Consider the following 27,664-nt stretch of genomic DNA (forward strand, 5'->3'; position numbering starts at 1 on the left):
GCATTTAGGACAATCTCGGAAGACGTTTTCTGCCTACCACCGGTTTTGAACAAGTATTTTTGCCAACAAACCGAGGGTAGGTTGAAGTCCCCACCAACTATAACCGTATGAGTGGGGTATTTATTTGTTACGAGACTCAAACTTTCTCTGAACTGTTCCGCAACTGTATCATCGGAGTCTGGGGGTCGGTAGAAGGAGCCAATTATTAACTTAATTCGGCTGTTAAGTATACCCTCCACCCATACCAATTCGCACGGGGTATCTACTTCGACTTCACTACAAGATAAACCACTACTGACAGACACAAACACTCCACCACCAATTCTGCCTAATCTATCTTTCCTGAACACCGTCTGAGACTTCGTAAAAATTTCTGCAGAACTTATTTCAGGCTTTAGCCAGCTTTCTGTACCTATAACGATATCAGCTTCTGTGCTTTCTATTAGCGCTTGAAGCTCAGGGACTTTTCCAGCGCAACTACAACAATTTACAACTATAATTGCGACTGTTCCTTGATCCAAGCACGTCCTGTAATTGCCAAGCACCCTTTGACATTGCAGCCCATCCCGCACTTTCCCGAGGCCTTCTAACCTAAAAAACCGCCCAGTCCACGCCACACAGCCTCCGCTACCCGTGTAGCCGCCAGCTGAGTGTAGTGAACTCCTGACCTCTTCCTCTTCTTCCTCTCCCACCTCCTCCTCTTCCTCTTCTTCCTCTCCCACCTCCTCCTCCTCCACCTGCCTAATTTTAAGTCCCCATAAATTAAGAATTATTTGACATTAGGTCAGTTGAACCTACCGATACGAGATGTCGCCTTCGTCCCTTAATGTAATGATGGGGTGTGTGAGGTCAGACGTGCATAAACAGAAAGAGAACAGACCTCTAACAATACTTGTTTTTCCATTCACTAGCTTTTTCAACGTAAGTTGTGGTGACAAATTGATTTGTAGCGTAGCCCGAGGTCTAGATTACATTGGGAGGTGACAGTTGAGTTAATGAGTTGGCGAAGCGATATCGGATGTTTCAGTTAATTCGACAAACCAAGAGTCATTTGAGGTCGTTACTAAGTTACTTAGGCTGGCTTATAAGGTATAAAACAAGTTCCAATCAATAGGGGCGGAATATAAGGGATGCAGTGTGTCTGCCACTATTATTACGAGACATCCACTGCTGGAGAAAGGCTTCTTTCAGACTTCGACATGCGTCATGCATCCACATTACTCGTCAGACATTTGCGATCTTCCTCTTCGGTTGTTAACGAACGTGGAAACCTTGTCTCCGATAAACCCAAATTTTAGTTCAGTCTCAGATATGGATCTTGCACCGTTTATCTACGTATACATCAATAATCCTTAAGCCACCTGACGGTGTGTGGCAGAGGGTACCTCTTCAGGGTGTCGCGAGGGCAGAATGATGGTAGTTAAGCCTCTGTATTATTCGTAATTCCTCGAATTTTCTCGTCGTGGCCATTTCGCGAGATGTTCGAGTTAGAAAGTAATATGTTGTTCAACTTCTCTGGGAAAGTATTCTCTCGGAATTTCAGTAGGAAAACCTTTCTATGATGCACAACGCCTCTCTTGTAGTGTCTGCCACTGAAGTGTGTATAAAAAAATCAGTCCTACCTGCTAAGGGTCCCAGGCTGATGAAAAATACTCAGTGCAAGTGCCTTTCGAGCCATCATCATCCCAAATTCAAATTCGCCTAACTCTCGACTTTCCGCTATGTCGACTACACATCTGTCTCTAACAGACCGTTCATATATCGTTGCTACACTCAAGCCGCCCGCAGATTATAGCAACAACGTTCGGGAGTCATCCTTACCGTGACTTTTTGCCACACTCTATATAATACGAGGTGATTCTAGGCCTTCGTTTTCGGATGAATTAGTCTGTTTAACGCCTCCTTCTTCATTTACAAAAATTAATCCAATGGATTTATGAGTTCGTTGTTAAGATGCGTATTTTTCCATGTCTGCATTGTAAGTTACTTTCATTACAATTGTTTTGCTAGCCTACTTTCAGACTTTCGTTAACTAAGACCATCCATTCATTGCTGAATTTATTTGCAATGTAGACAAACAATGCAGTGTCAGCACCGAAACGCAGGTCTTTGAGAGATCCAGACTGAGATATTCACTCTGCAGCAGAGTGTGCACTGATATGAAACTTCCTGGCACATAAAAACTGTGTGCCCGACCGAGACTCGAACTCGGGACCTTTGTCTTTCGCGGGCAAGTGCTCTAGCCGCGAAAGGCAAAGGTCCCGAGTTCGAGACTCGGTCGGGCACACAGTTTTAATCTGCCAGGAAGTTTTATTTTTTTAGAGAGATGTTGCATCACCGAGTATTTCTCAGTAAGTTTCCAATTTTAACGATATGAAAACTTCCTTTGCGTGTGCTTTGGTGATAAAAAGTCTCATAGCGTGATGCCTATTTCATTTTTAAATTTCTCACTATCCTCGTGGAGTCCAACGAAAGCTGCAGCGTGGGCGAGTGTAGGATTCGCTAGATTATCGTACTGTTTGTTAAACCGAGCGAGCAGGTGCAGTGGGCAGCACACTGGTGTCGCATTCCGAAGGTTGACAGTACAAGAAACCGGCCTTCCAGCTTTAGGATCCTCGCAAATTCCCTGAATCCCTCCAGCAAAATGCCGGGATGTTACGTTTGAAAAGGCCTCTGTCGACTTCCTTCCCCAGCCTTCCGTAATCCAACCTCGTGCTTCGTCTCTAACGACCGCGCTGTTGACGGGACATCTACATCTACATGACTACTCTGCAATTCACATTTAGGTGCTTGGCAGAGGGTTCATCGAACCACAATCGCCGGCCGCGGTGGTCTAGCGGTTCTAGGCGCGCAGTCCGGAACCGCGCGACTGCTACGGTCGCAGGCTCGAATCCTGCTTCGGGCATGGATGTGTGTGATGTCCTTAGGGTTAGTTAAGTTTAAGTAGTTCTACGTTCTAGGGGACTGATGACCACAGTAGTTAAGTCCCATAGTGCTCAGAGCCATTTGAACCATTTTTGAACCACAATCATACTATCTCTCTACTCCCGAACAGCGCGCGAGAAAAACGAATACCTAAACCTTTCTGTTCGAGCTCTGGTTTCTCTTATTTTATTTTGATGATCATTCCTACCCATGTAGGTTGGGCTCAACAAAATATGTTCGCATTCGGAAGAGAAAGTTGGTGACTGAAATTCCGTAAATAGATCTCGCTGCGACGAAAAACGTCTTTGCTTTAATGACTTCCATCCCAACTCGCGTATCATATCTGCCACACTCTCTCCCCTATTACGTGATAATACAAAACGAGCTGCCCTTTTTTGCACCCTTTCGATGTCCTCCGTCAATCCCACCTGGTAAGGATCCCACACCGCACTGCAATATTCTAACAGAGGACGAACGAGTGTAGTGTAAGCTGTCTCTTTAGTGGACTTGTTGCATCTTCTAAGTGTCCTGCCAATGAAACGCAACCTTTGCCTCGCCTTCCCGACAATATTATGTATGTGGTCCTTCCAGCTGAAGTTGTTCGTAATTTTAACACCCAGGTACTTAGTTGAATTGACAGCCTTGAGAATTGTACTATTTATCGAGTAATCGAATTCCAATGCGTTTCTTTTGGAACTCATGTGGATCACCTCACACTTTTCGTTATTTAGCGTCAACTGCCACCTGCCACACCATGCAGCAATCTTTTCTAAATCACTTTGCAACTGATACTGGTCTTCGGATGACCTTACTAGACGGTAAATTACAGCATCATCTGCGAACAACCTAAGAGAACTGCTCAGATTGTCATCCAGGTCATTTATATAGATCAGTAACAGCAGAGGTCCCAGGACGCTTCCGTGGGGAACACCTGATATCACTTCAGTTTTACTCTATGAGTTGCCGTCTATTACTACGAACTGCGATCTTCCTGACAGAATATCACGAAACCAGTCGCACAACTGAGACGATACCCCATAGGCCCGCAGCTTGATTAGAAGTCGCTTGTGAGGAACGGCGTCAAAAGCTTTCCGGAAAGCTGCAGCAGGGTTGTAGCCTCTCCCCGATGTTATTCAATCTGTATATTGAGCAATCAGTAAAGGAAACAAAAGAAAAATTCGGAGTAGGTATTAAAATCCATGGAGAATACGGAATCAACTTGAGATGCCCTGTCGATAGCGGCCATTACTTCTTGCGAATAAAGAGCTAGCTGCGTTGCACAAGAGCGATGTTTTCTGAAGCCATGCTGATTACGTGTCAATAGATCGTTCCCTTCGAGGTGATTCATAATGTTCGAATACAGTATATGCTCCAAAACCCTTCTGCAAACCGACGTCAATGATATAGGTCTGTAGTTAGATGGATTACTCCTAGTACCCTTCTTAAACACTGGTGCGACCTGAGCAATTTTCCAATCTGCAGGTACAGATCTATCTGTGAGCGAGCGGTTGTATATGATTGCTAAGTAGGGAGCTATTGTATCAGCATAATCTGAAAGGAACCTAATCGATATGCAATCTGGACCTGAAGACTTGCCTGTGTCAAGCGATTTGAGTTGCTTCGCAACCACTAAGGTATCTACTTCTAAGAAACTCATGCAAGCAGATATTCGTGTTACAAATTCTGGAATATTCCATTCGTCTTCCCTGGTGAAGTAAATTCAAATGCTTGCTCTTCCTTCCTGTCTGTTTTTCTGCGTCTGTTCATAGAAATTTTGTTGAAACTGAGTGGGATGCTTCCTCGAAATGTTGTAAATCTATCTAGATCGCTTAACACACAGGGTGACAATTATTTAACAATATGAAATAAAATCGTCATAACTTCTGAGCGGTTTGAGTTACGACGCACAAACTGCACGGTTGGCCGCAGGACGTGCTAGGAATTAATATGCGCATGCATTGTTTGGTTTAGCGATGAAGCCCACATTCATTTGAATGGGTTCGTCAGTAAGCAAAATAGGCACGTTTGAGGGACTGAGAACCCGCATTTCGCGATCGAGTAGTAGACGAATGGAGAAACTAGTAGAAGCCGACCTCGGGGAAGATCAGTTTGGATTCCGTAGAAATACCGGAACACGCGAGGCAATACTTACCTCACGACTTCTCTTAGAAGAAAGATTAAGGAAAGGCAAACCTACGTTTCTAGCATTTGTAGACTTAGAGAAAGCTTTTGAAAATGTTGACAGGAATACTCTTTCAAATTCTAAAGGTGGAAGTGGTAAAATACAGGGAGTGAAAGGCTATTTACAATTTGTACAGAAACCAGATGGCCGTCATAAGAGTCGAGGGGCATGAAAGGGAAGCAGTGGTTGGGAAGGGATTGAGACAGGGTTGTAGCCTCTCCCCGATGTTATTCAATCTGTATATTGAGCAAGCAGTAAAGGAAACAAAAGAAAAATTCGGAGTAGGTATTAAAATCCATGGAGAAGAAATAAAAATGTTGAGGTTCGCCGATGACATCGTAATTCTGTCAGAGACAGCAAAGGACTAGGAAGAGCAGTTGAACGGAATGGATAGTGTCTTGGAAGGAGGATATAAGATGAACATCAACAAAAGGAAAACGAGGATAATGGAATGTAGTCGAATTAAGTCGGGTGATGCTGAGGGAATTAGATTAGGAAATGAGACACTTAAAGTAGTAAAGGAGTTTTGCTATTTGGGGAACAAAATAACTGATGATGGTCGAAGTAGAGAGGATATAAAATGTAGACTGGCAATGGCAAGGAAAGCGTTTCTGAATAAGAGAAATTTGTTAACATCGAGTATAGATTTAAGTGTCAGGAAGTGATTTCTGAAAATATTTGTATGGAGTGTAGCCATGTATGGAAGTGAAACATGGACGATAAACAGTTTGGACAAGAAGAGAATAGAAGCTATGGAAATGTGGTGCTACAGAAGAATGCTGAAGATTAGATGGGTGGATCACATAACTATTGAGGAGGTATTGAATAGGATTGGTGAGAAGAGAAGTTTGTGGCACAACTTGACCAGAAGAAGGGATCGGTTGGTAGGACATGTTCTGAGGCATCAAGCGATCACCAATTTAGTATTGGAGGGCACCGTGGAGGGTAAAAATCGTAGAGGGAGACCAAGAGATGAATACACTAAGCAGATTCAGAAGGATGTAGGTTGCAGTAGGTACAGGGAGATGAAGAAGCTTGCACAGGATAGAGTAGCATGGAGAGCTGCATCAAACCAGTCTCAGGACTGAAGACAACAACATAGTCTCTTCATCCTCAACGGGTGACTCTGTAGTGTGCATTGTCCAGTCACGGAATAAACGATGCGATATTCTTCGATGGCAAGTTGACAGCCGAACGGTACGTGAAGGTTTTGGAAGATGATTTCATCCCCATTATCCAAGGTGACCCTGATTTTGACAAGATATGGTTCGTGGAAGACTGAGCTTGACCACATCGAAGCAGGAGAGTGTTTAATGTCCTGGAGGAGCATTTCGGAGACCGTATTCAGGCTCTGGGCTACCCAGAAGCCACTGGCAAGTGCCTCGATCGGCAGTCACATTCTCCGGATCTGAACACATGCGGCTCCTTTTTGTGGGGCTGTATTAAAGTGTACGGAAATAACCCTAAAAACATTGCTGAGCTGAAAACAGCTATTCAGGAGGTCATCGACAGCGTCGATTTCCCGACTTCAGCGGGTCATTCAGAATTTCGCTATTCATCTGCGCCACATGATCGCTAATGATAGCAGGCATATCGAACATTTCATAGCCTAAATGAGAATATCTGTAGTGACGGTCACATGTTGAATAAACTGTACGCAAGCCGTAGTTTGTTACTAATTTACGTTTTTTTTTTCGAGTATTTCAGTAATTATCATCCTATATATCTCGATTTGTAGCCTCGTTTCGGGTACTGCGATCTCTAGATCAAAACCTGGCACTTTTAAAACAATGTTCAGCGCCTGTATCAATAAACGTTGAGGACTGTAGCAGTATGGCTATATCAGTAGCCGAAAGGACGCTATAAATACACACATTAAGTGATCTAGACGGTTTTACTCGCAAAGTATCCATAATAGTTGCAGACTAATTCAGGTTCCGTAATCTGTTTCCTTTATTAAAAAGCTTTTTCATAATGTATGAACAATCAATGCGTGCGTGTGAGTATCGTTTTAGTTGTGCCAATGGATTCGTAATTTACCGTCGGATGGGCCACAGTTCGTAATAATTGTGTCTGCAGGTTTTCGTGGCCGTTGTCACTGAAGTTAAAATCTTCTGGGTTATTAGGCCGCGTCATGTTTCTTCTAAAATGATGGATATTTCGACCCCTCTGCTGGGATCTTCCTCAGAATCTTCTGGTGTCTACTACTGCTAGAACACTCTGCAGAAACATCGATCATTTTAGAAGAAACACGACGTGGGCTAATAACCCACAAGATTTTAACTTCGTAGTAATTGTCGGAAAGTCAGTGAATAAAACAAAGGTGATACCTGGCGTTTCCCAAGGAAGTGTTTAAGACCCTTTGCTGTTTCTCTAATGTAAATAAACTATTGAGAAATTGAGAAGACGGTGCGAAAAGTGGCAGTCTGACCCTAAATAATGAAAACTGTGAGCTCGTCAACAAGTAATCAAAATAATCCGTTACACTATAAATCACGAATCTAAAGTCTGTCATTTCAGCTAAATGCCTTGTTATTACTATTAAGAACAGTTTAAATTGGAGCGATCACATTTATGTTGGGAAGGCGAACCAAAGACTGAGTTTTGTTGGCAGAACCACTTACAGGAGAGACAGCCTACACATCAATTGTCCGTCCTCTGCTAGACTACTGCTGTGCGGTATGGGATCCGCACCAGACAGGAGCGACGGAGGACATCGAATAAGGGCTAATTGTTTGGTGCTGTTCTTAAATAGGTTAGAGAGCGTCACGATTATGATACGCGATTTCACCTAGCAACCATTAGAACAAAGGCGCTTTTCTGGGTTGGGGTTTGGGGTAGGTTTGGGTTTGGGTTGGTTGGGTGGAGGGGGCTAGACGTCGAGGATACCGGTCCCGTCGGATTAGGGAAGGAAGTCGGCCGTGCCAGCATCTGTCTGAATGATTAAGGGAAATCACGAAAAACCTAAATCAGGATGGCCGGATGGGGCTTTGAACCATCGTCCTCGCGAATGCGAGTCGAGTGTGCTGGAAGGACGTTTTTCATTGCGTCAAGATTTTTTTCAGGAAATTTCACAAGTTTATCCTCCAAATGCGAAAATTGATACCCATGATGAAATAATAATAATGAGAATAATGAGAAAATTATGAGAATAATGAGAAAATTATGAGAATAATGAGAAAATTATGAGAATAATGAGAAAATTATGAGAATAATGAGAAAATTATAAGAAAAATATAGACAAAGACTAACAAAAATTCTGAAAACAGAATTGACAGCAAGAAACAAAGCAAAAGCTATAAATACTTATGCTATAGCAATATTGACCTACTCATTTGGAGTAGTGAAATGGAGTAACACAGACCTAGAAGCACTCAATACACTTACACGATCACAATGCCACAAATATAGAATGCATCACATACATTCAGCAACAGAAAGATTCACATTAAGCAGAAAGGAAGGAGAGATTTATCGACATAAAAAACCTACGTTATGGACAGGTAGACATTTTAAGAAAATTCTTTCTAGAACGAGCACAAACTAGCAAAATACATAAAGCAATCACTCATATAAATACATCGGCTACACCACTGCAATTTCATAACCACTTCTACAACCCTTTAGATCACATAACATCAACAGATACGAAGAAAGTAAATTGGAAAAAGAAAACACTACATGGCAAGCACCCGTATCATCTAACACAGCCACACATCGATCAAGACACATCCAACACATGTCTAAGAAAAGGCAATATATACTGTGAGACGGAAGGATTCATGATTGCAATACAGGATCAAACAATAAACACCAGATATTACAGCAAGCATATTATTAAAGATCCCAATACCACAACAGATAAATGCAGACTTTGCAAACAAAAAATAGAAACAGTAGATCACATCACAAGCGGATGTACAATACTTGTAAATACAAAATATCCCAGAAGACATGATAATGTAGCAAGAATAATACATCAACAACTTGCCTTACAACATAAACTAATAAAACAACACGTTCCCATATACAAATATGCACCACAAAATGTACTGGAGAATGATGAATACAAATTATACTGGAACATAACCATTATAACAGATAAAACAACACCACATAACAAACCTGACATCATACTCACCAATAAAAAGAAGAAATTAACACAACTAATCGAAATATCCATACCCAATACAACAAACATCCAACTGCCTGAGGAAGTCAAGGATATGTGGCATCAGGGTAAAGTTGACATTATACCAATTATACTATCAACTGCAGGAGTCATACCACACAATATCCACCAGTACATCAATGCAATACAGCCACATCCAAACTTATATATACAACTACAGAAATCCGTAATTATTGATACATGTTCAATTACCCGAAAGTTCCTAAATGCAATATAACATATACTGTACAGTTAAAAGGAAGTCACGCTTGATCAAGGTCCGCGTCACTTTCTACTTCTGACCAGACATAACGTCTGAGATAAGAAAGAAATGATAATAATAATAATGGAAATCGAAGCTTTTAAGGAAACATGTTTTTCGTACGTGCTGTTAGAGAGTGGAAACGTAGAGAGTGAGTCTAAAGGTTGTTCGATGTAGCTTCTACCTGGTCCTTAGGTGTGAATTGCAGAAGAGTCTTGAAGATTAAGGTATCATGTAGACGAATTATAAGAAAGGTGGTAATTCATCCTGAATACTCCTTGCAAAAATTTCGCTGGCGACTTGCATCTCGTCGCCTGTGCTGTTCCAATGCCGTATGTCCCACTATTGTTGAGACAATAGTGACAGTCAGTTAATGACCCTTGTATTTTGTCAATCTCGTGTAGCATGCGTGACCTCTATATGACTAAATTTTCCTGTCCAGTTTGTATCTTTACATACCTTCTTTATTTGCCGTTAGTTACGCACCTGACGTGACTTCTGTCTTTTGTGTTGCAGTTCTGGTGCGAGTGGATGGGCGGCCGTACAGCGTGCAACTGTGCGACACTGCCGGACAGGTGAGTAGACAACCGTAGTGTCTGGCGTGCGCTGCTGAAGCGCGGTAACGGGTGACCTTGAAACGCGCTGTTTGTCAACACAGTTGTGTCACACTCCTGTTTTTGTCAGTTCTGAAACATGAAAGCAGTTTGTGTGCGCGCGCCCAGACGGAGATAACTGAAGTGTCGAAATAAAGCCTCGCACGTGCCGTGGCTGTTCCTTTGAGCCGCCGTAAGCAGGCAGTTGCTGACTCATCGGCTGTGCTGACAGACAAGAGAGTGTCTAGATTTTTACATCGCTAGATACTTCCATAGGCTTCCATTTGACTTAATTTATTTTGTCCAACAATGAAGCCGTAGAGTGTAGTCTCATATGGAATTGGAATGTGGACGATAAAGATTTCAGAAAAAAGAGAATAGATGCTAATGAAATGTAGAGTTCCAGAAGAATGCTGAAGATTAGATGGATAAGACGGCCACTGATGTAGTAGTACCGAGTCGGTCATTGAAGAACAGTACAGTAGAATCCCTCTAACCCGACCTTGCATGGTCCGTCACTTCGGTTAGTTCGACCAAGTTCAGGCTCGCGAGCCTCTGCCGACTTGCCACTGACTGGACGCCTGTCGGGCCATTGTTGCGGCCACTATCGCTGTGCATATTGTTATACTGTACGTTATAGTGCAGTTTTATCCTTTATTGGGAGTAAAAAAAAGTCTTTGTTTGCTTTATTCCGTGTTCTCTACAGTACTTACTACTGCAGATTCATTGTGTGTACAGTTGTCTCTTTTTCAACATGTCTGGATTCAAACGTAAACACGTAACTTTTTCACTAAATAAAAAATTACTAGTGCTACACAGACTGGACGAAGGAGAATCGCTCCAAAAAATTGCAAAGGAACTGAATGTAGGTGTTACGACAATTAAGGATTGGAGGAAGAAGCGGAAAGACATCGAATCCTATACAGTTACGATCGAAGGTGAAAACACTCTGAAGAATTGCAAAACATTAAAAAAGCCTAAACTTGAACTGTTTGATAACACATTATGGATGTGGTTTTGTCAAGAAAGAAGGAAAGGAACTCCAATATCCGGGCCAATTTTCAAAGAAAAAGCGGTAGTTTTGCACAAAAAACTGGAAACCAAAAGTAAATTTACTGCCAGTGCAGGCTGGATTTATCGTTGGAAAACTCCTCAAAGTGTCCGATTTGTTTCTATTTGCGATGAAAAACTATCTGCAGATGCCGCAACTGCTAAGGAGTTTCCTGTTAACTTTCAAGAAATTATAGAAGAAAATGAACTGTTACCTCACTTATAACATCGACGAGACAGGGCTGAACTTTAAAATGTTGCCAACAAAAACGCTCGCAGCTTCAAATGGATCCGTGGTAGGAACGAAACTTATAAATGACAGAATAACAGTTATTCTTTGTAGCAACACAGATGGTACCCACAAGCTCCCCTTGTTCGTCAATGGCAAATCTAAGAAGCCAAGGGCATTCAGAAACGTAAACGTATCTTCCTTACCAGTTTATTGCTGCTTGGATGGACTGCAACCTTTTTAAATCCCGGTTTTTCTTCGAAAAAGACTTGAAGCAGAAAATTTGCCTGTTCGTGCTCTTCTGCTGTTGGATAATGCACCATCACATCCACAAGGGGACATAAAAGCTCTCTTTCTGCCTCCTAATGCGACCTCACTCATCCAACCAATGGATCAGGGCGTTATAGAATGGTTAAAAAGACGATATCGCAATAAGTATCTCAGCTCAATCTTGGAAAAATCTGAATGTGGTGGCCGAGCGGTTCTAGGCGCTACCGTCTGGAACCGCGCGACCGCTACGGCCGCAGGTTCGAATCCTGCCTCGGGCATGGATGTGTGTGATGTCCCTAGGTTAGTTAGGTTTAAGTAGTTCTAAGTTCTAGGGGACTAATGACCTTAGAAATTAAGTCTCATAGTGCTCAGAACCATTTGAATGAGGTCATAACTTATTTGAGGCAATGAAATCCCTGAACATCAAAGACGCTATCTACACAATCGATGCAGCATGGGATGAACTGAAACCTGACACACTGCGGAAATGGTGACGTAAGCCTTGGCCACAAGTTATGACTGAAAATGAACATACCGAAGATGAGCAAACCAACGACGCACTGGAAATCGTTAAAGATCTACAAATTCTGGACCCGAACGTCTCTGCCAATGAAGTTGAAGAGTGGATCAACGAATGTGACAAAGATTGACACTTTTGAAGAGCTCAATGACGACCAGATTGTTGCCGTTGTTAGCTAGGAAACTGTGAAACGGACTCGGACGGCGAAGACGAACCCTCCACTCGGATTTCACACAACGATACAAGAAACGCTTTTGACATCGCCCTTCAATACATCGAGCAGAATCCAACTTCAACTCAAACGGACGTTTGCTGGATAAAAAAATGAAGGGACACTGCAGATAAATCTAGAATAACATCTACTAAACAAAAATGTATCACTGACTTTATTTCCAAGTAATTTGTTTCCGTTTTTACTGTAAAAACAATGCTTACAGTATAATTATTTCTTAGTTTATACATACAGTAGTTTATTTCTTCGTAAAAAAAATTTTATACGCAGTGCAATAAATTTTTTTTGGTTTACAGTATATATCGTTTATACGTTATTAAGTAGAGTACAGTACTGTAACTTGTTTGTCGTTTTTCCTTTTAAAACCAATACATATTTTAGTGTGTGTAGATGTTTTTTATTTAATATAGTGTTTAACACTGTGTAAAAAACATCTTTTTATATTACTGTAGCCGTCTTTTAGTTCTCAAATCGTTTAACTTTTAGTACTAATGTCTTTTTATATTTTTGCAATAAATATTAGATTTTTCGGATAATCCGACCGTTTTTTCGTTCCGACCATGGTCCCGGTCCCGAAGGTGACGGGTTAGAGGGGTTCTGCTGTAATTAATGGCACAACTTGACCAAAAGATGGGATGGGTTGACAAGTCGCATTTTGAGGCGTCAAGGAATCGTCAGTTTAATGATGCAGGGAAGTATGGATGGTAAAAATTGTGCAGGGAGACCCAAGAGAGTGAACAGGTTCAAATGGGCGTAGGACGCAACAGTTACGCAGAGATGAAGTTGGCACGGGATAGACTGAGGACTGTAGCATATTAGTTTTGGGTCTGAAAACGACGATGACGATTTTCTTGGAGTTAGTAAAGTCACTAACGTTCTTGCATTACGGATTAGTGTCTTTAGACTGTTCCCCTGTTAGCTACAATTCAGAGTACTCTGTATAGATTTCAGCGGATGTCACGACAAAGGAATACTGGAAGATTTTTCAACACCCGTGCAAGTTGTTACGTATGAAAACAATATTACACAGATTGAGGTCTTTATCACCTTGTTACCTATAACCGGTTTCGGAATTTTCAGTTCAGTTATCAAACTGAGAAAGGAAGAAAATTCGGTTTAGTGCGGTCAAACAATATTTTTCTTCCATGTGGTTGACGTCGCTCTGTCATCCAGATATCTACTTAATGGGATTACAAATTGGATAATATGAACAACGAAAGTACCCCCCCCCCCCCTTCTCTCTCTCTCTCACTCTCTCTCTCTCTCTCTCTCTCTCTCTCTCTCTCTCTCTCTCTCTCTCTCTCTCTCTCTCTCTCTCTCTCTCACACACACACACACACACTCTCTCTCTCTCTCTCTCTCTCCTCTCTCTCTCTCTCTCTCTCTCTCTCTCTCACACACACACACACTCTCTCTCTCTCTCTCTCTCTCTCTCTCTCACACACACGCACACACACTCTCTCTCTCTCTCTCTCTCTCTCTCTCTCTCTCTCTCTCTCTCTCTCTCTCTCTCTCTCTCTCACACACACACACACACACACACACACATTCAGAGAAGCATCCGAATTTTTTCTGTACGAGCAATTGCCGGCCGCGGTTCAGGCACTCAGTCCGGAACCGCACGACTGCTACGGTCGCAGGTTCGAATCCTGCCGAGGGCATGGATGTATGTGATGTCCTTAGGTTGGTTAGGTTTAAGTAGTTCTAAGTTCTAGGAGACTGATGCCCACAGATGTTAAGTCCCATAGTGCTCAGAACCATTTGAACCAGTACGAGCAATTACAGATGAAAGCGATTTCAACATGAAACATACGTATGTTGCGTAAATTTACACTCGCTAATTACTGAAAAACTATCCGTCGGAAATTTGGCTTCCACACTAAACATGTTCATAATATAGAAGAGTGTTAAAAGAATTCTCTTAAACACCTAGCAGACAACTTTTGTGCTACAGTGGAGAAACGAAACGTACACGAAAATCCTTAAAATCATAGTTGTGGCAATATATACAGTTCACCTTCCAGTTTTATCCATATATTTCGTCAGTCGTCCTATTTTATTGTCTCACCTTGACGAAAAATACTCAGGGAACGGTGGGATGGATGTTTTGTAGGTGACCTCCTTCGTGACTGAATTGCATGAACATAGAATTCTTCTGATTTCTGATCCAAATGCTTTGTGTCTCCGATCCAGATTTATTAGCAAATACACTCGGTGGAAAGCTATTTGCAACAGTGGCTGAAAAGTCGGAGAATTTCATACATACCCAAAAGAATTTTATTGACAGTAAAAAAGTTCATTACAATATTGGTCCGGAAACAGGATTTCCTGGCTGTGCTCTTCAAAACAATTATATTTATCAGAGCTTTCTCCTTCCGCATTTATTGTGATTGACGTCACAGACTATATTAAAAGGAGAGTTAATTCAGAGGCGAAGGACACAGTGTGTGTTCTGTTTGACGTTCGACGCGTACTCAGTTTAGGAGCCGGTTGAAGTGCACTGAATGTATGTTAACGTTGCAATGGCACGTCTTTTTTTTAAAAAAAAAGAGCTACCCGCAGTGGAAATGTCCAGACCGGAAGACGTTCGAAGTTTCCCTCGCCGTCCGTGCGATCACGGAAAGGCTACATTTATTGGTTTGGAGAGGTGACGATCAATATCTAAAACTTCATATGTGGAACAGGAGGTGCTAGATTCGGCGCATACTTCCCCTTTTATCAGCAAACGACGGTTAGCGTTGCGAGTGAATATCTGGAGACAGCTGTGAGAGCAACAGTTGGACCTACACCATTTGCAACGTGTACAGGCCCTGTCACCTGGAGGTTATCCTGCACGAGTTACGGCATGTTGTGGGGAAATACGCAGTACCCTTGGAATTTGGGATCGTGTTCGCAGGCTACGAGACAGCGATGTGCGGCCTGTATTCAAAAAGGAGGTAAACTGTCGCAAGCTCTTCTCAAAAACTACTAGTTTTCGGAAGAAAAACGGTGGAATCAGTATTACTATTTTAAAGGACATAACTCGGAAACCAAACATTTCCGACATTCTTCTAAGGATACATTTTTTATTTTCTATATGTATAGGGAATACGAGGTGTTTTTTTAAGTAAGTACCACTTTGAAATTAAAAAAGACGTGCTAAGATATATCAATAATTCTATTTTTACGTGAAAGCCTGTACCTTAATCTACTCTTCTACATAATTTCCGTCAATATTGAGGCTCTTGTCATAACGTTGTACCAGTTTTTGAATACCCACCTCATATAATTCTGCCACGTGACTTGTTAACCACTGCATCACCACTATTTTGACTTCGTCATCGTCTTGAAGACGCTGACCGCCCAGGCGTTTCTTGAAGTGCAGGAACAGATGGTAGTCACTGCGCGCAAGATCGGGGCTGTACGGAGGATGATCTAGAGTTTCCCATCGAAAACATGTGATGAGATCTTTGGTCTGATTCACCACATGCGGACGGGCATTGTCTTGCAGCAAAACGATGCCCTTGCTGAACTTTCATGGACTGTTGCTTTGATTCTGGTGTGACGCAGGCCACCCATGTTTCATCGCCCGTAACGAAATCATCACCGCCGTTGTGGTACCGCTCAAAGAAAGTCAGTGCACGGTCTAAACGTTTGGCCGTGCGACTGCTACGGTCGCAGGTTCGAATCCTGCCTCGGGCATGGATGCGTGCGATGTCTTTAGGTTAGTTAGGTTTAAGTAGTTCTAAGTTCTAGGGGACTGATGACCGCAGCAGTTGAGTCCCACAGTGCTCAGAGCCATTTGAATCTTTTTTCTAAACGTTTGGTTTTGTGCAGATCCGTCAACAATTTCGGTGCCCAACATGCGCACAATTTTCGGTAATTCAAGTGCTCGGTCACAATGCCATACAAAACACTATGAGAAACATTAGGAAAGTCAACCTGCAAGGAGGAAATCGTAAACCGTCTGTTTCTTCTCACCTTATTGTCCACTCCCTGCACCAAACTTTCATTAACGACCGAAGGACGTCCACTCCGTTGTTCATCATGCACATTTGTGCGGCCATCTTTAAATGCTCTCATCCGCTTTCTTACCATTCCATCACTCTTAATGTTTTTTCCGTAAACTGCACAGATCTCAGGATGAATATCGATCGCTTTTAGGCCTTTAGCACTAAGAAATCTTATAACAGCCCGTCCTTCAGTCGGCTAGACTCACGATTATCGGAGGCATCTTAAACACACAGTACACAACGTAAACAAGGAAGAATCAGACTGTAATGGCGTCAGTGCGTAGTTGAAGGTACAGGATTTCATGTAAAAATAAAATAGAGATATCTTAGCTCGAATTGTTTTAAATTTCAAAACACGCATCGTACATAAAATAATGAACTCTGTTTTTAAAACAACCTATGTTCCTCTGTTAGGTAGTTCATTTACCTTTGAAAACAATAATGGTCGCATCATAAAATCCTTGTAATATGTCGGACGTTAGTTTCTACGTTTTATTTTTAGCATCAAAGGCGATAGCCACATTACTAGTGAAACGTGATTTATTTTCAAAGAATATTCTTAGGAATTCATTTTATTTACTAGCGATTCATCAAAAACATTAAATCATTTAATCACACTATGTAAGCATGTGGAAGTAGATGCCAGGGAGTAACTGATGAAATCATAACCAAATTACTTTTAACAAATGGACTTTTATTCACTTTACTAGTGCCTAAAAGCATTTTTTTTATAGAAACAGATTTAAAATTATAATCAGAAAGCACCCTCTAAATATCAAAGTTACAATTTATTCAGAGGGAGAAAGAAACAAGTTTTGACTGTATGAGCATTCGGGCAGAGAACCTTGCCGCTCCCTTTTGACACGGCTGTAGTTACGACCGCTCACAATAGCCTCTGAAAGACTACACTGGTGCAAATCTGCAACACACCAGCTAACTTTAAACTAAGAGTTTTAACAATTTACACAAGCACACAAACTATGCACCCCCTGTAGGAGGGATAGAAATGGTACAAAACACTAACAATTAAAATATTAACCTTGCCACCGAAGGTGCAACTTGATTTTAACTTCTAAGAAAAGTCTTACAGTGAAAGGGTGGCAACTTTATATACTACAATGATCATTTAAATAAAAGCCCATGAAATGCAATCTTATATAAAATTCTACAAGGTTGGCCAAACAATAGTTAAGATGGTCTACAGTAGACAGATACCGCCTCTCAAGATCATAGGCAATTATATAAAAGCTTCCAAAGATCAAAACATATTTCAGGTATAAGGCCGTTACACTCCAAGCAGTAATTTCGTTAACACACCAAATCCGACAAACATGACAGAGGCAGCTACTAACGTACGGTAGATTGATAGGGAGATTACCGAACAACCCGAACCGCAGGTAGGTCTAACCCGCCCCTTCTCCACAAGGGGAAAACGGACCACCCATTTTATAAACAACTACTTTCCCGCGGGTTGGCAAACGGAGAAGAATGGTTGGACGAACCCAAAGCAAAACGGCTGGTGACCTCACCAAGAAAACAAGTAGAATTTAACAAGTAAATGAAACAACATAGCACTTCTAATAAACTACGACTTCTCGAGAAGGCATGGCGCAGTACCCCGAAATCGCTCTCCCGAACCGTCCGCTGCCAGCCGCTTCAACGGACGCAGGAAGGCGGGCCGATCTCCCGTCTCACGGCGTCGCAGCTCGCACTGGCCAGACCGATGTGGGTTGGCTCCTGTTGCTTTCGTGTGGACCGCGAAGTCGCTACCCCTCGCTATAGGCCGCGGCCCACTGGACTCACATGGCAACCTCACATGCGCCGACGCTCAAGGCGGACAGGTCATCTTGTGTCTCAGTGCGCGACCGACCAACCGATCGATCCAACCGCCTATGACCGTTGCCTGAGCAAACTCGAGTAGACTGGCGGCCTAACGCGCAGACTCACAAGGAGACAGCACGACCGCGGGGTCGGGGATTTGTCCGCATTTTTGTGTGGTGAACGAGGACCCCTAACACCTCACGTGATTAAAATATTAGGACGCAGTACTCGGAAAATCCCGAGAAAAGTCGATCCAAAGTTTCTTAGGTGCTTTATGAGTATAAAATGTTAGTCCACTGCCGAGCCGCCATCTGGCGTACATGGTTAGCGCTAGGACCCTTACTCCAAAAGTCTCGAGTTCGATTCCTCCTCCGGCACTTTTGTTTTCTTCTATTGCTTGCAAAATTGCAGCGCATTGTTACAGGCGAATCGTGAAATTAATTCCCGGTAAGATTGTATAAAAATTCATTCTATAATTGACCATCAATTATCGTCACCAATGTTCTGAAACATGATTCAATATGCCTGGTTTGCCTTAAAATTATCAGAAACTCAAAACATTTTCGTAAATGTTAATGGGCATGTTTTTGTACATATTTATTTCAAACGCCCTGTGATGGTAAAAAATCCGCTTTTATATGTTGCGCAAGATGTCGCAAAAATTATTGCTTCGTTTGTTTTAACGATAATTACCACTGCGGTTCTTCTTTATAATTATTATATGTATAAAAATTGAATGTTTTCCAATCGACTTTGTTATTCTGATTAAAAAGGCAATGCTTCTCCTCATATACTTTACAATGAAAAATGGGAAACCCACCGCCATGAATTGCGTTCTTGGACAAAAGGAAAATAATTTTTATTCAATCAATTTGTTAAAGATAATGTAGGTTTTTGAATATTTCTGAATAATTGGTGGAATAACCAAAGAAAATGAAACAGAAGGGGAAAAAAGTGCCAGAGGAGGAATCGAACACGAGACCTCTGGCGAAAGACTCCAAGCCCTAAACACCTAGGCCAGACGGCGGCTCGGCAGTGTACTAACATTTTATACTCATAAGGCACCTAAGAAACTTTGGATCGACTTTTCCCTGGATTTTCCGGGTACTGCGTCCTAATATTTTAACCAGGTGAGGTGTTAGGGGTCCTCTTTCACCACACGAAATTGCAGGCAAATCCCCGACCCCACGGTCGTGCCGTCTCCTTGTCAGATGCAGGGACTAAGCCCCGACAGGGCGACCATTCGCTGAGTTCTGTTACTGGGGGAGTGGAGAGACTCTCATTTTGCCGGCTTTAAAGGTTGATCTGAAAGAAAGAAAGACAGACAGACACTAACTGCCTGACAAATGCGGACGAGAGACAGACTAGCAAGCTGGGGACAGGAAACAGGGCCAGACTGCCTGATTGGTGAGCTCATAGCGCCGCTTAAATGCAAGTGAACAGGCAACCTTTCCCAGCAGAGGGAGACACCAAAGCTGCGGTTGCTACAGCGGCGCCACCGCCAGAAACGGAGGGCGACTGCTTCACACTACGCGCTCTTCAAAACAGCAATTTGTACCACGGCTCAACTGGGGATAGTGTCTCTTCAGATGTGTCAAAAAGCGCTGTAGGAGGCAGGATGATGACCTTGTTCAAAACCGTCACAGATCATGGCGAGTTAAGATCAAAACACCGTATTTCCGTAGATACTGCCAGCGAGCACGCGCCGCCTGGCGTGCATCTGGGCTGCCTCCCTGGCCCTCCAGAGAAAAGCGGCACATTTTGTGACCGGAGGCCGGCACTCCAAACGGCGCCGCCTCACGCCACGCCCCTCCCCGGTTTGCGTGCCGCAGCTGAGAGCTCGGGCAGGGCCCGGCGGCGGTTCGCCGTGGGACCGCAGCAGACAGGGATGGGACGCGCTTAACCCCGCAGCGCAACGGCTTCCCTTCCGGTGTCCCGTTTCCCAGACGTAACGCCGCGGAACGGCGGCGTCTGCCCTGGCTCTGTGGCGCCGTCTCTAATTGCTGAACAAACGGCCTGGTTCCCTTCCCGTCAGCTAACGGTAGCCGAGCTTCCACGCCGCGCCAAGGAGACAACGGCCTACCTTGGAAATTTTAGACGGCAGATCTGCCCGATGCATTCAGAAGATTCCACTCCACAGCTGTTATGAATTCTGATTCGACGTCAGCAATTAGCAAACTTTCCAAGCGACTTGTTTGCGGCTAACTGCTCTTCCGTTCGAAGTGCAATATTTGCGAATCTGTTCTGATGTCAATATACTGTTTAAGACGTTTTGTCGTCCTTCACTTTTGGCCGCTTACCGTAACGTTACATTATCTTGCCAAGCCCATTGGTATAACCAGAGCGTAGCAGCTAGGGCGCACGCTCTGAACGCGTTTTCCGTGGCGCTGCCGTTCTGTGACGGGTGAAAAAATGTGTGGCGAAAAAAAAAAAAAATGGGAAGAGTAAGGGTGGAGGAGGAGCAGGAAGAAGAAACAGTTTACTAACAAAGGTACCGCGCCTACTCGTCATCACAGGTTTCGTCCATAGTTATAGTATACTTACGCAGCGCTTGGCCTGAAATGAAAGTGACGTACGGCGGAGGTTCGAGTCCTCCCTCGGGCATGGGCATATATGTGTGTGTGTGTGTGTGTGTGTGTGTGTGTGTGTGTGTGTGTGTGTTTGTGTTTGTGTGTGTGTCTTTAGGTTAATTTAGGTTAAGTAGTGTGTAAGCTTAGGGACTGATGACCTTAGCAGTTAAGTCCCATAATATTTCACACACATTTGAACTTTTTTTTGAAAGTGACATAATTGGGAAGTCCAGATGCCCAAGTGTTCATACAAAAAAAAGCATTTGTGGCGCGGGGCGGGATGGTTGGAACTATTTGTGTTGGTGCAGTTTTCACACGGCGGTCAGCGTCGCTGAAAGAGTACAGAACGGTAACTCTGCAGGTCGTGGGGTTGAGTTCCTGTGGAAGTATTTCTGTTTATTTTCATTTTTTATGTTATTTATACTGCAAATAAACAACGTTAGTTCTCAGTATATTAGTATTAGTATTTTCGTGAAAGGAATGAAAAGGAAAAAAAGGCAAAGTAAAACTCGCGATTACAAATAAATTTCCAGGAAGGAGCTATATGGTCAACTTCATATATAAAATTTGATTCTTTCTTTTTTAGGATTTACATCTACTGTGATACTCATCGTAAGAACGGGGAATCCATGTCTCCGCAATATCCTTTCTTCCAAGAGTGCTAGTTCTGCAAGGTTCGCAGGAGAGCTTCTGTGAAGCTTGGAAGGTAGGAGACGAGGTACTGGCGGAATTAAAGGTGTGAGGACGGGGCGTGAGTCGTGCTTTGGTAGCTCAGTCGGTAGAGTACGTGCCCGCGAAAAGCAAAGGTCGCGAGTTCGAATCTCGGTCCGGCACACAGTTTTAATCTGCCAGGAAGTTTCATATCAGCGCACACTCCGCTGTAGAGTGAAAATTTCATTCTAGGGGAATCTATTGTTGGCGTACAGCTTCTCTCTCTCTCTCTCTCTCTCTCTCTCTCTCTCTCTCTCTCTCTCTCTCTCTCTCTCACACACACACACACACACACACACACATATTACGGTTTACAGCGTAGACCTAATGCCTCTCATTATCTACTCCAATAAATTCATTCTAATTGTTACATAAAAGTAATATATTTTATGCTAGCCATAGTTGACAAATAACTAAGGTGAAGACAACGAAAAATTTAAATCTCTTACTTAAGTATTCAGCTTCCTGTTAAAGAACAGTCGTTATTCTGTACGCGTGCAGTAGGCGACACACTGGACTTTGCATTCAAAACTAGCGTTTAAATACCCGCCCTTCCTTCTAGGGATAAGTTTTTCCGTGGCTTCCCTAAATCGAGTTAGAGGGCCGTTTTCTTTGAACGCTTGAAAACAGGTGAATTTCGTGACTTTTTTCAAGTAAAACAAAAAGTAATGGTGAATCTAATGATATAGTTTTATTCGTTACACTTTAATCTCTCACAATCATTTTTGTGTCCAGCTCGGACGCTTCCTATAACTTAAAGTGGTGAAAAAACCCCTTGTAGCCGGAAGATTGGTCATCCGCGGGAATTCCCCATCCTGTCTACACTGAAGCGCCAAAAGAAAAACAGGTATAGGCGTGCGTACTCAAATACAGAAATATGTAAACAGACAGAATGCGGCGCTGCGATCGGAAACACCTTTATAAGACAAGTGTCTGGCGCAGTTCTTAGATCGGTTACTGCTGCTACAATAGAAGGTTATCAAGATTGAAGTGAGTTTTGAACGTGGTGTTGTAGTCGGCGCACGAGTGATGGGACACAGCATCTCAGATATTCCCGTAAGACGGTTTCACGAGTGTGCCGTGAATATCAGGGATCCGGTGAAACATCAAATCGCAGACACCGCTGCGGCTGGAAAAATATCCTGCAAGGACGGGACCAACGACGACAGACGAGAATCGTCAACGTGACAGAAGTGACAGAACTGTTGCACATTTCATTGTTAGGCCATCAGCGAGTGTCAGTGGGCGAACCATTCAACGAAGCATCTTCGATATGGGCTTTCGGAGCCGAAGGTCCACTCGTGTAAACTTTATGACTGCAGGACACATAGCTTTACGCCTCGCGCCGACCAATCAACACCGATATTGGACTGTTGATGACTGGTCTGACGATTTTCGTTTCAAATTTTATCGAGCGGATGGACGTGTACGGGTGTGGAGGCAACCTCATGAATCCATGGACCCTGCATGTCAGCAGGGGACCGTGGAGGATCTGTAGTGGTGTGGGACGTGTGCAGTTGGCGTGATATGGGACCCCTGATACCTCTGGATATGACCCTGACTGGTTAGACGTACGTAAGCATCCTGTCTGATCACCTGCAACCATTCATGTCCATTGTGCATTCCGACGGAGTTGACCAATTCCAGCAGGACAATGCGGCACGCCACACGTTCAGAATTGCTACAGAGTGCCTCTAGGAACACTCTTCTGAGTTTAAACGCTTACGCTGACCACCAAGCTCCCCAGACATGAATATTACTGAGCGTATCTGGGATGCCTTGCAAGATGCTGTTGAGAAGAGATCTCCACCCCGTCGTACTCTTACGGATTTATGGATAGCCCTGCAGGATTCGTGCTGTCATTTCCCTCCAGCTATACTTCAGACATTGGTCGAGTCCATGCTACGACGTGTTGCGGCACTTCTGCGTGCATGCGGGGGTCCTACACGATGTTAGGCAGGTGTACCACATTCTTTGGTTCTTCAGTGTATAACAAATAATTATGCATGAGTCATTTTCAATATATTCTCTTCGAGCGTATATATGATAATTGAAAAACACAGATTTCTAACAAAATGGTCATTTGTTGAAATAATTGTCAATTTTTTCGCCCAAAAACTAGACAAAAGTGTGCATCGAAAATAGGCTTTTGAAAATACGGCAGAAAATTGACCTTAAAATGCTGATATCAGATACCATTCAAAATACCACACACCACTCTATAGTTAATTTTTCTGCCAATCCGAAAGGAAAAAAAGGAAAGTTTCGAGAAAAGTGCATTTACAGTTTTAGGTTAAATTTCTTATAGTTAAGTTGCTTCTAGTCGGCGATCCCTAGGCCGTACAGGAATCCTTCCAGATCGAAAAGGAGGTCCTCCTGAATCTTCTTCTTGATCATTGAAGTCCTGCAGGCCTTGTCAGCTTCCGTCATAGGCATCTCTGCTCGCTTCATACGCTGGTCCGATGTCAAGGTCGATCATGTTCATATTTCCCATAACGCCTGATAGGCCGCTGTCGAAATTACATGCTGCCACAATGGTCGCGATGTCGACTCTTCTTTTCCCACTGTGAATTGTTTTCGAAGACAATTTTCTGACAAATCGCTTTGTAACTCGATAACGGAGTTTCTACTGAGCTTTGGATGAACGCTAAAGTAGATATCCCATACAACATTTGAAGCCAAAACAAAACCTTTTTTTTTTTCAAAGACGACTACACCCATAATGCAAAAGTCGACATGGTTACCTTGAAAGGAACACACTGGGTTTTCTCCTCTTCCTTCCCCTGTCACAGTTTGCTCCTCCTCTCTAATGAGCCGGTCTTCGACAGGACGTTATCGACTGCTCTCCCTTCCCTTACTTCAATCCAATGGAAACGCGGCTCTATGGAAGCGTATACTGAATTTAAGTTGAGACACTTAAAAATTACACTATAACGTAAGGAGAATTCTTAAACGCTCCTTGTACTGGGACTTAATTTTCTTTTCCATTTTCTTTCGATAACGCCTGCAGGTCGCACAACGCGAAAAAGTTGTTCTGGCACTAACCGGCTACTATGTACTGTTTTGTTGGGCGACCATGGAGAGTATAATCGTCTTTAAATCTAGTAAAATTTTAGTTATACTTCTATATTTACCTTTAAGTGGTATTCAAACTCGGTATCTTGTTCCTTTGCAGCAAGCAACGCAATATATATGATTTTATCAATAGAACAATTCAGTATCATTATCTGTTCACATTTAGACAACACGCAATGACTTGATCGACAGATTTCTAGGTATTAGGATGCAACTTACAGGCCAGCCGGTGTGGCCGTGCGGTTCTAGGCGCTTCAGTCTGGAACCGCGTGACCGCTACGGTCGCAGGTTAGAATCCTGCCTCGGGCATGGATGTGTGTGATGTCCTTAGGTTAGTTAGGTTTAAGTAGTTCTAAGTTCTAGGGGACTGATGACCTCAGAAGTTAAGTCTCATATTGCTCAGAGGCATTTTGCAACTTACATACTTATTTCTATGTGCGTTCGCTGTTACTGTGGCTTATAGTCTCATATTTGAAAACACTGTTCGTAAAACAGGAAGTTCGTAGAGTAAATAATATTGCGAGGGAAGTAAACTGCTACTTCGTAAGGAGGCAACAACTTTCATATGTATGTGATGATTTGCGTATTCTATGCATTTTCCAACGCCATTTAGATGTCTTTGTTCATTATAACGCCTTAAACTTCAATGGTGATCTTCAATAGTCAGCTAAGGCCCGAGGACCAAGTTGCAGCTTCAGATGTATCTTGGTTGATGTAGTAAGGTAGTAGGTGTATCAGTTGATTTTGTTATAATGTTATAACAAACTGTAACACTAAATCAACACTTGCGGTAGGGGAATTGGAAGAAGAGAGGAAGCTGAAACGTGTCTAAGACTTCGAATAACAACGTTAAGAGAGTGCTTATCTTAGAATAATCCTGCAACGCAATCTGCAAAAGTTTTTGCGTTCTCTTTTCTGGGAATAGATACAGTTTTTGTGGAAACACTTGGAGTGTTGAGAGACATGAAACGTGGAGGCGGCGGTTTAGGAAGGGAAGGGAAGAGGAGGGAAGGGAAGGGAAGAGAAGGGGAGGAGAGAACCTAAATTAGATTTGAATGTAACGCTCTGTTATTTGTCTTATCTAAAAATATTAAGAAAGATCTTTGATGTCATAGAAAGAGAAAGATAGGCAGAAAAAATACGATCAGAATATCGTGATTTTGTTTGATTTTTTTTGTTAAATATTACGCAGATTTTTACCTTAATATTATGTTTCTTTTGCTACTACTATTAGATTTTAATTGATAGTGCAACGCGCTCTCTGCAAAGTTGGTGCTCATTCTCAAATTAATTGATCCATATTAACTACCTAGATTACGAGACCATTGATTCTCAAGAATGTGAAAAGCGTTATTTTGCTTTACACTTCAATTCAGGTATGCACCAAATTCCTAAAAATTTGGTGAAACCATAATTAAGAGGAGTAAGAGCGGTTTTTGCTTCGCAACGAACCTAGAAATCCTGTATTAATTGCTTCGAAATCGGACGACTGAAGATGAAAGTCGGAGTAATACCATACGATGGATCTTCCAATATGAAGCGAGGTTTGGATGCCACTACAAGATAAAATACTATGACTTGGTTGATGTATTACAACGTGATGAGTCCAAGTCGCTTTCTCGGGTGTGTAGACCGTCGTGTGTCAATAGAAATCTCCAGGAACCAGCAATTTCATCTGCCTGAAGAGGATCGCCGCCTAGCCAATCGCACTGTAGATTTTAATGGTGGTCCTATTTTAAAAATGACACGACGTAATGCCCAAAGAATGTTAGTGAAATTTAACTTTCGCTTCGTGATTCAGTGAAAATCGTAAAGAAAAGTGTGATGGTTGTTTACGGAATGTTTTTAACTCTCTTTTTCTTGGTAATGGCTTGAGATGAGCTGCATGCGGCTCCGCACGACGGCAGATATGGCTCGTGCGGCGTCTGTGCACGTGTTTGACGTCAGAAAGGAAGTCGTTTTAGCTGATCGCCATGTGGAAAGCTCTTCTGGCGAACTCGCTGACGTCACGGTTCACAGCCGTGTGGCCACTTACACGCTGTAAAGTGCGCTACACACGTTAATAGTTTCTTTTGAACACGAGGTAAGGACCCGGTTTTAAGTCAGCGAAAAGGCTTGCTTTAATAGTCTGCGAACGCTGGGGCAGCTATGATGTGATGCAAGTAGATATACAAAGCCGAAGGTAGCGGCAGCAGGCTTTGGTGGAAGTTAGAGCAAATGGGTGTAGCAGGTCCTGAGATTTATATTTGTTAACTCGCACGTTCTTGCCCCCCCCCCCCCCCCTCGTGGCAGGAGTCAAACTGGGGAATTGAAGCTGCTGTAGGAAATGTGAGGTGTAAATTTATAAGGCTGGTACAAAAGTCGGAAATACGGTTTGCGGACATGGCCCTTCTAAAATGTAGTGCTTGCCCTTAATCGCTTAAAGATAGCAATATGATTCCTTTGAAAGTAAAGCAGTTGGTTCGTTTATTCGTCCATTAACATGAGAGACTGCGCTACGATGCTAATAGCCTTGTTGATGGGATTTTACTTCCCTCTTTCCTTTAAATTACAATATCTTAGGTGACGCTTGACTATGAACGTTATGTATATCAACTGGAAATGTGAATTACTGTCACATTTACTACTCTTCGCATCTCGCGTGTCGTTACCCCTCCATCAAGTAGACTGCGGTCGATTAATAAGGCGTGGTCATATAAATCGAAGGGTACCCACCGATTGGAACATGAGCGCAGGTCGTTCCAGTTTATAAGGAACGTCGGCCCACAGACATGCATAATTACAGGCCTATATCGCTGACGTCAGTCTGATGAATTATGGAACATATTGACATACTTTATGCTCACGCATTATGAAATGTTTTGAGTACATAGTCGACCTGATAATGGAAGGGTAATACTCTGAAATGCGTAGTGGGAAGGATAATAAATCAGCGACATTACAATAATTCATATTTTCTTTTTATATGTCCTCTTTTTTTTTCTCTCTCTCTCTCCGTCAGCACCTACATCTGCAGTCTTAAAACCACCTTGCTGTGTGTAGCAGAGGGTTTGTATACCAC

General features: G+C 42.8%; 1 protein-coding gene across 1 annotated transcript in view; it reads left to right on the forward strand.

Annotated features, from left to right (window-relative positions):
* The window catches only part of LOC126285377 (cell division control protein 42 homolog), a 574,084-nt gene that overhangs the window by 238,301 nt on the left and 308,119 nt on the right, over positions 1 to 27,664 (forward strand). The window contains exon 2 of the mRNA XM_049984703.1: positions 10,057 to 10,115. Within this exon, the coding sequence (XP_049840660.1) occupies positions 10,057 to 10,115 (59 nt within the window). The remainder of the gene's footprint in view (positions 1 to 10,056; positions 10,116 to 27,664) is intronic.

Source organism: Schistocerca gregaria, chromosome 8 (genome assembly GCF_023897955.1).
Source record: "Schistocerca gregaria isolate iqSchGreg1 chromosome 8, iqSchGreg1.2, whole genome shotgun sequence".
Taxonomy (NCBI): Eukaryota; Metazoa; Arthropoda; class Insecta; order Orthoptera; family Acrididae; genus Schistocerca; species Schistocerca gregaria.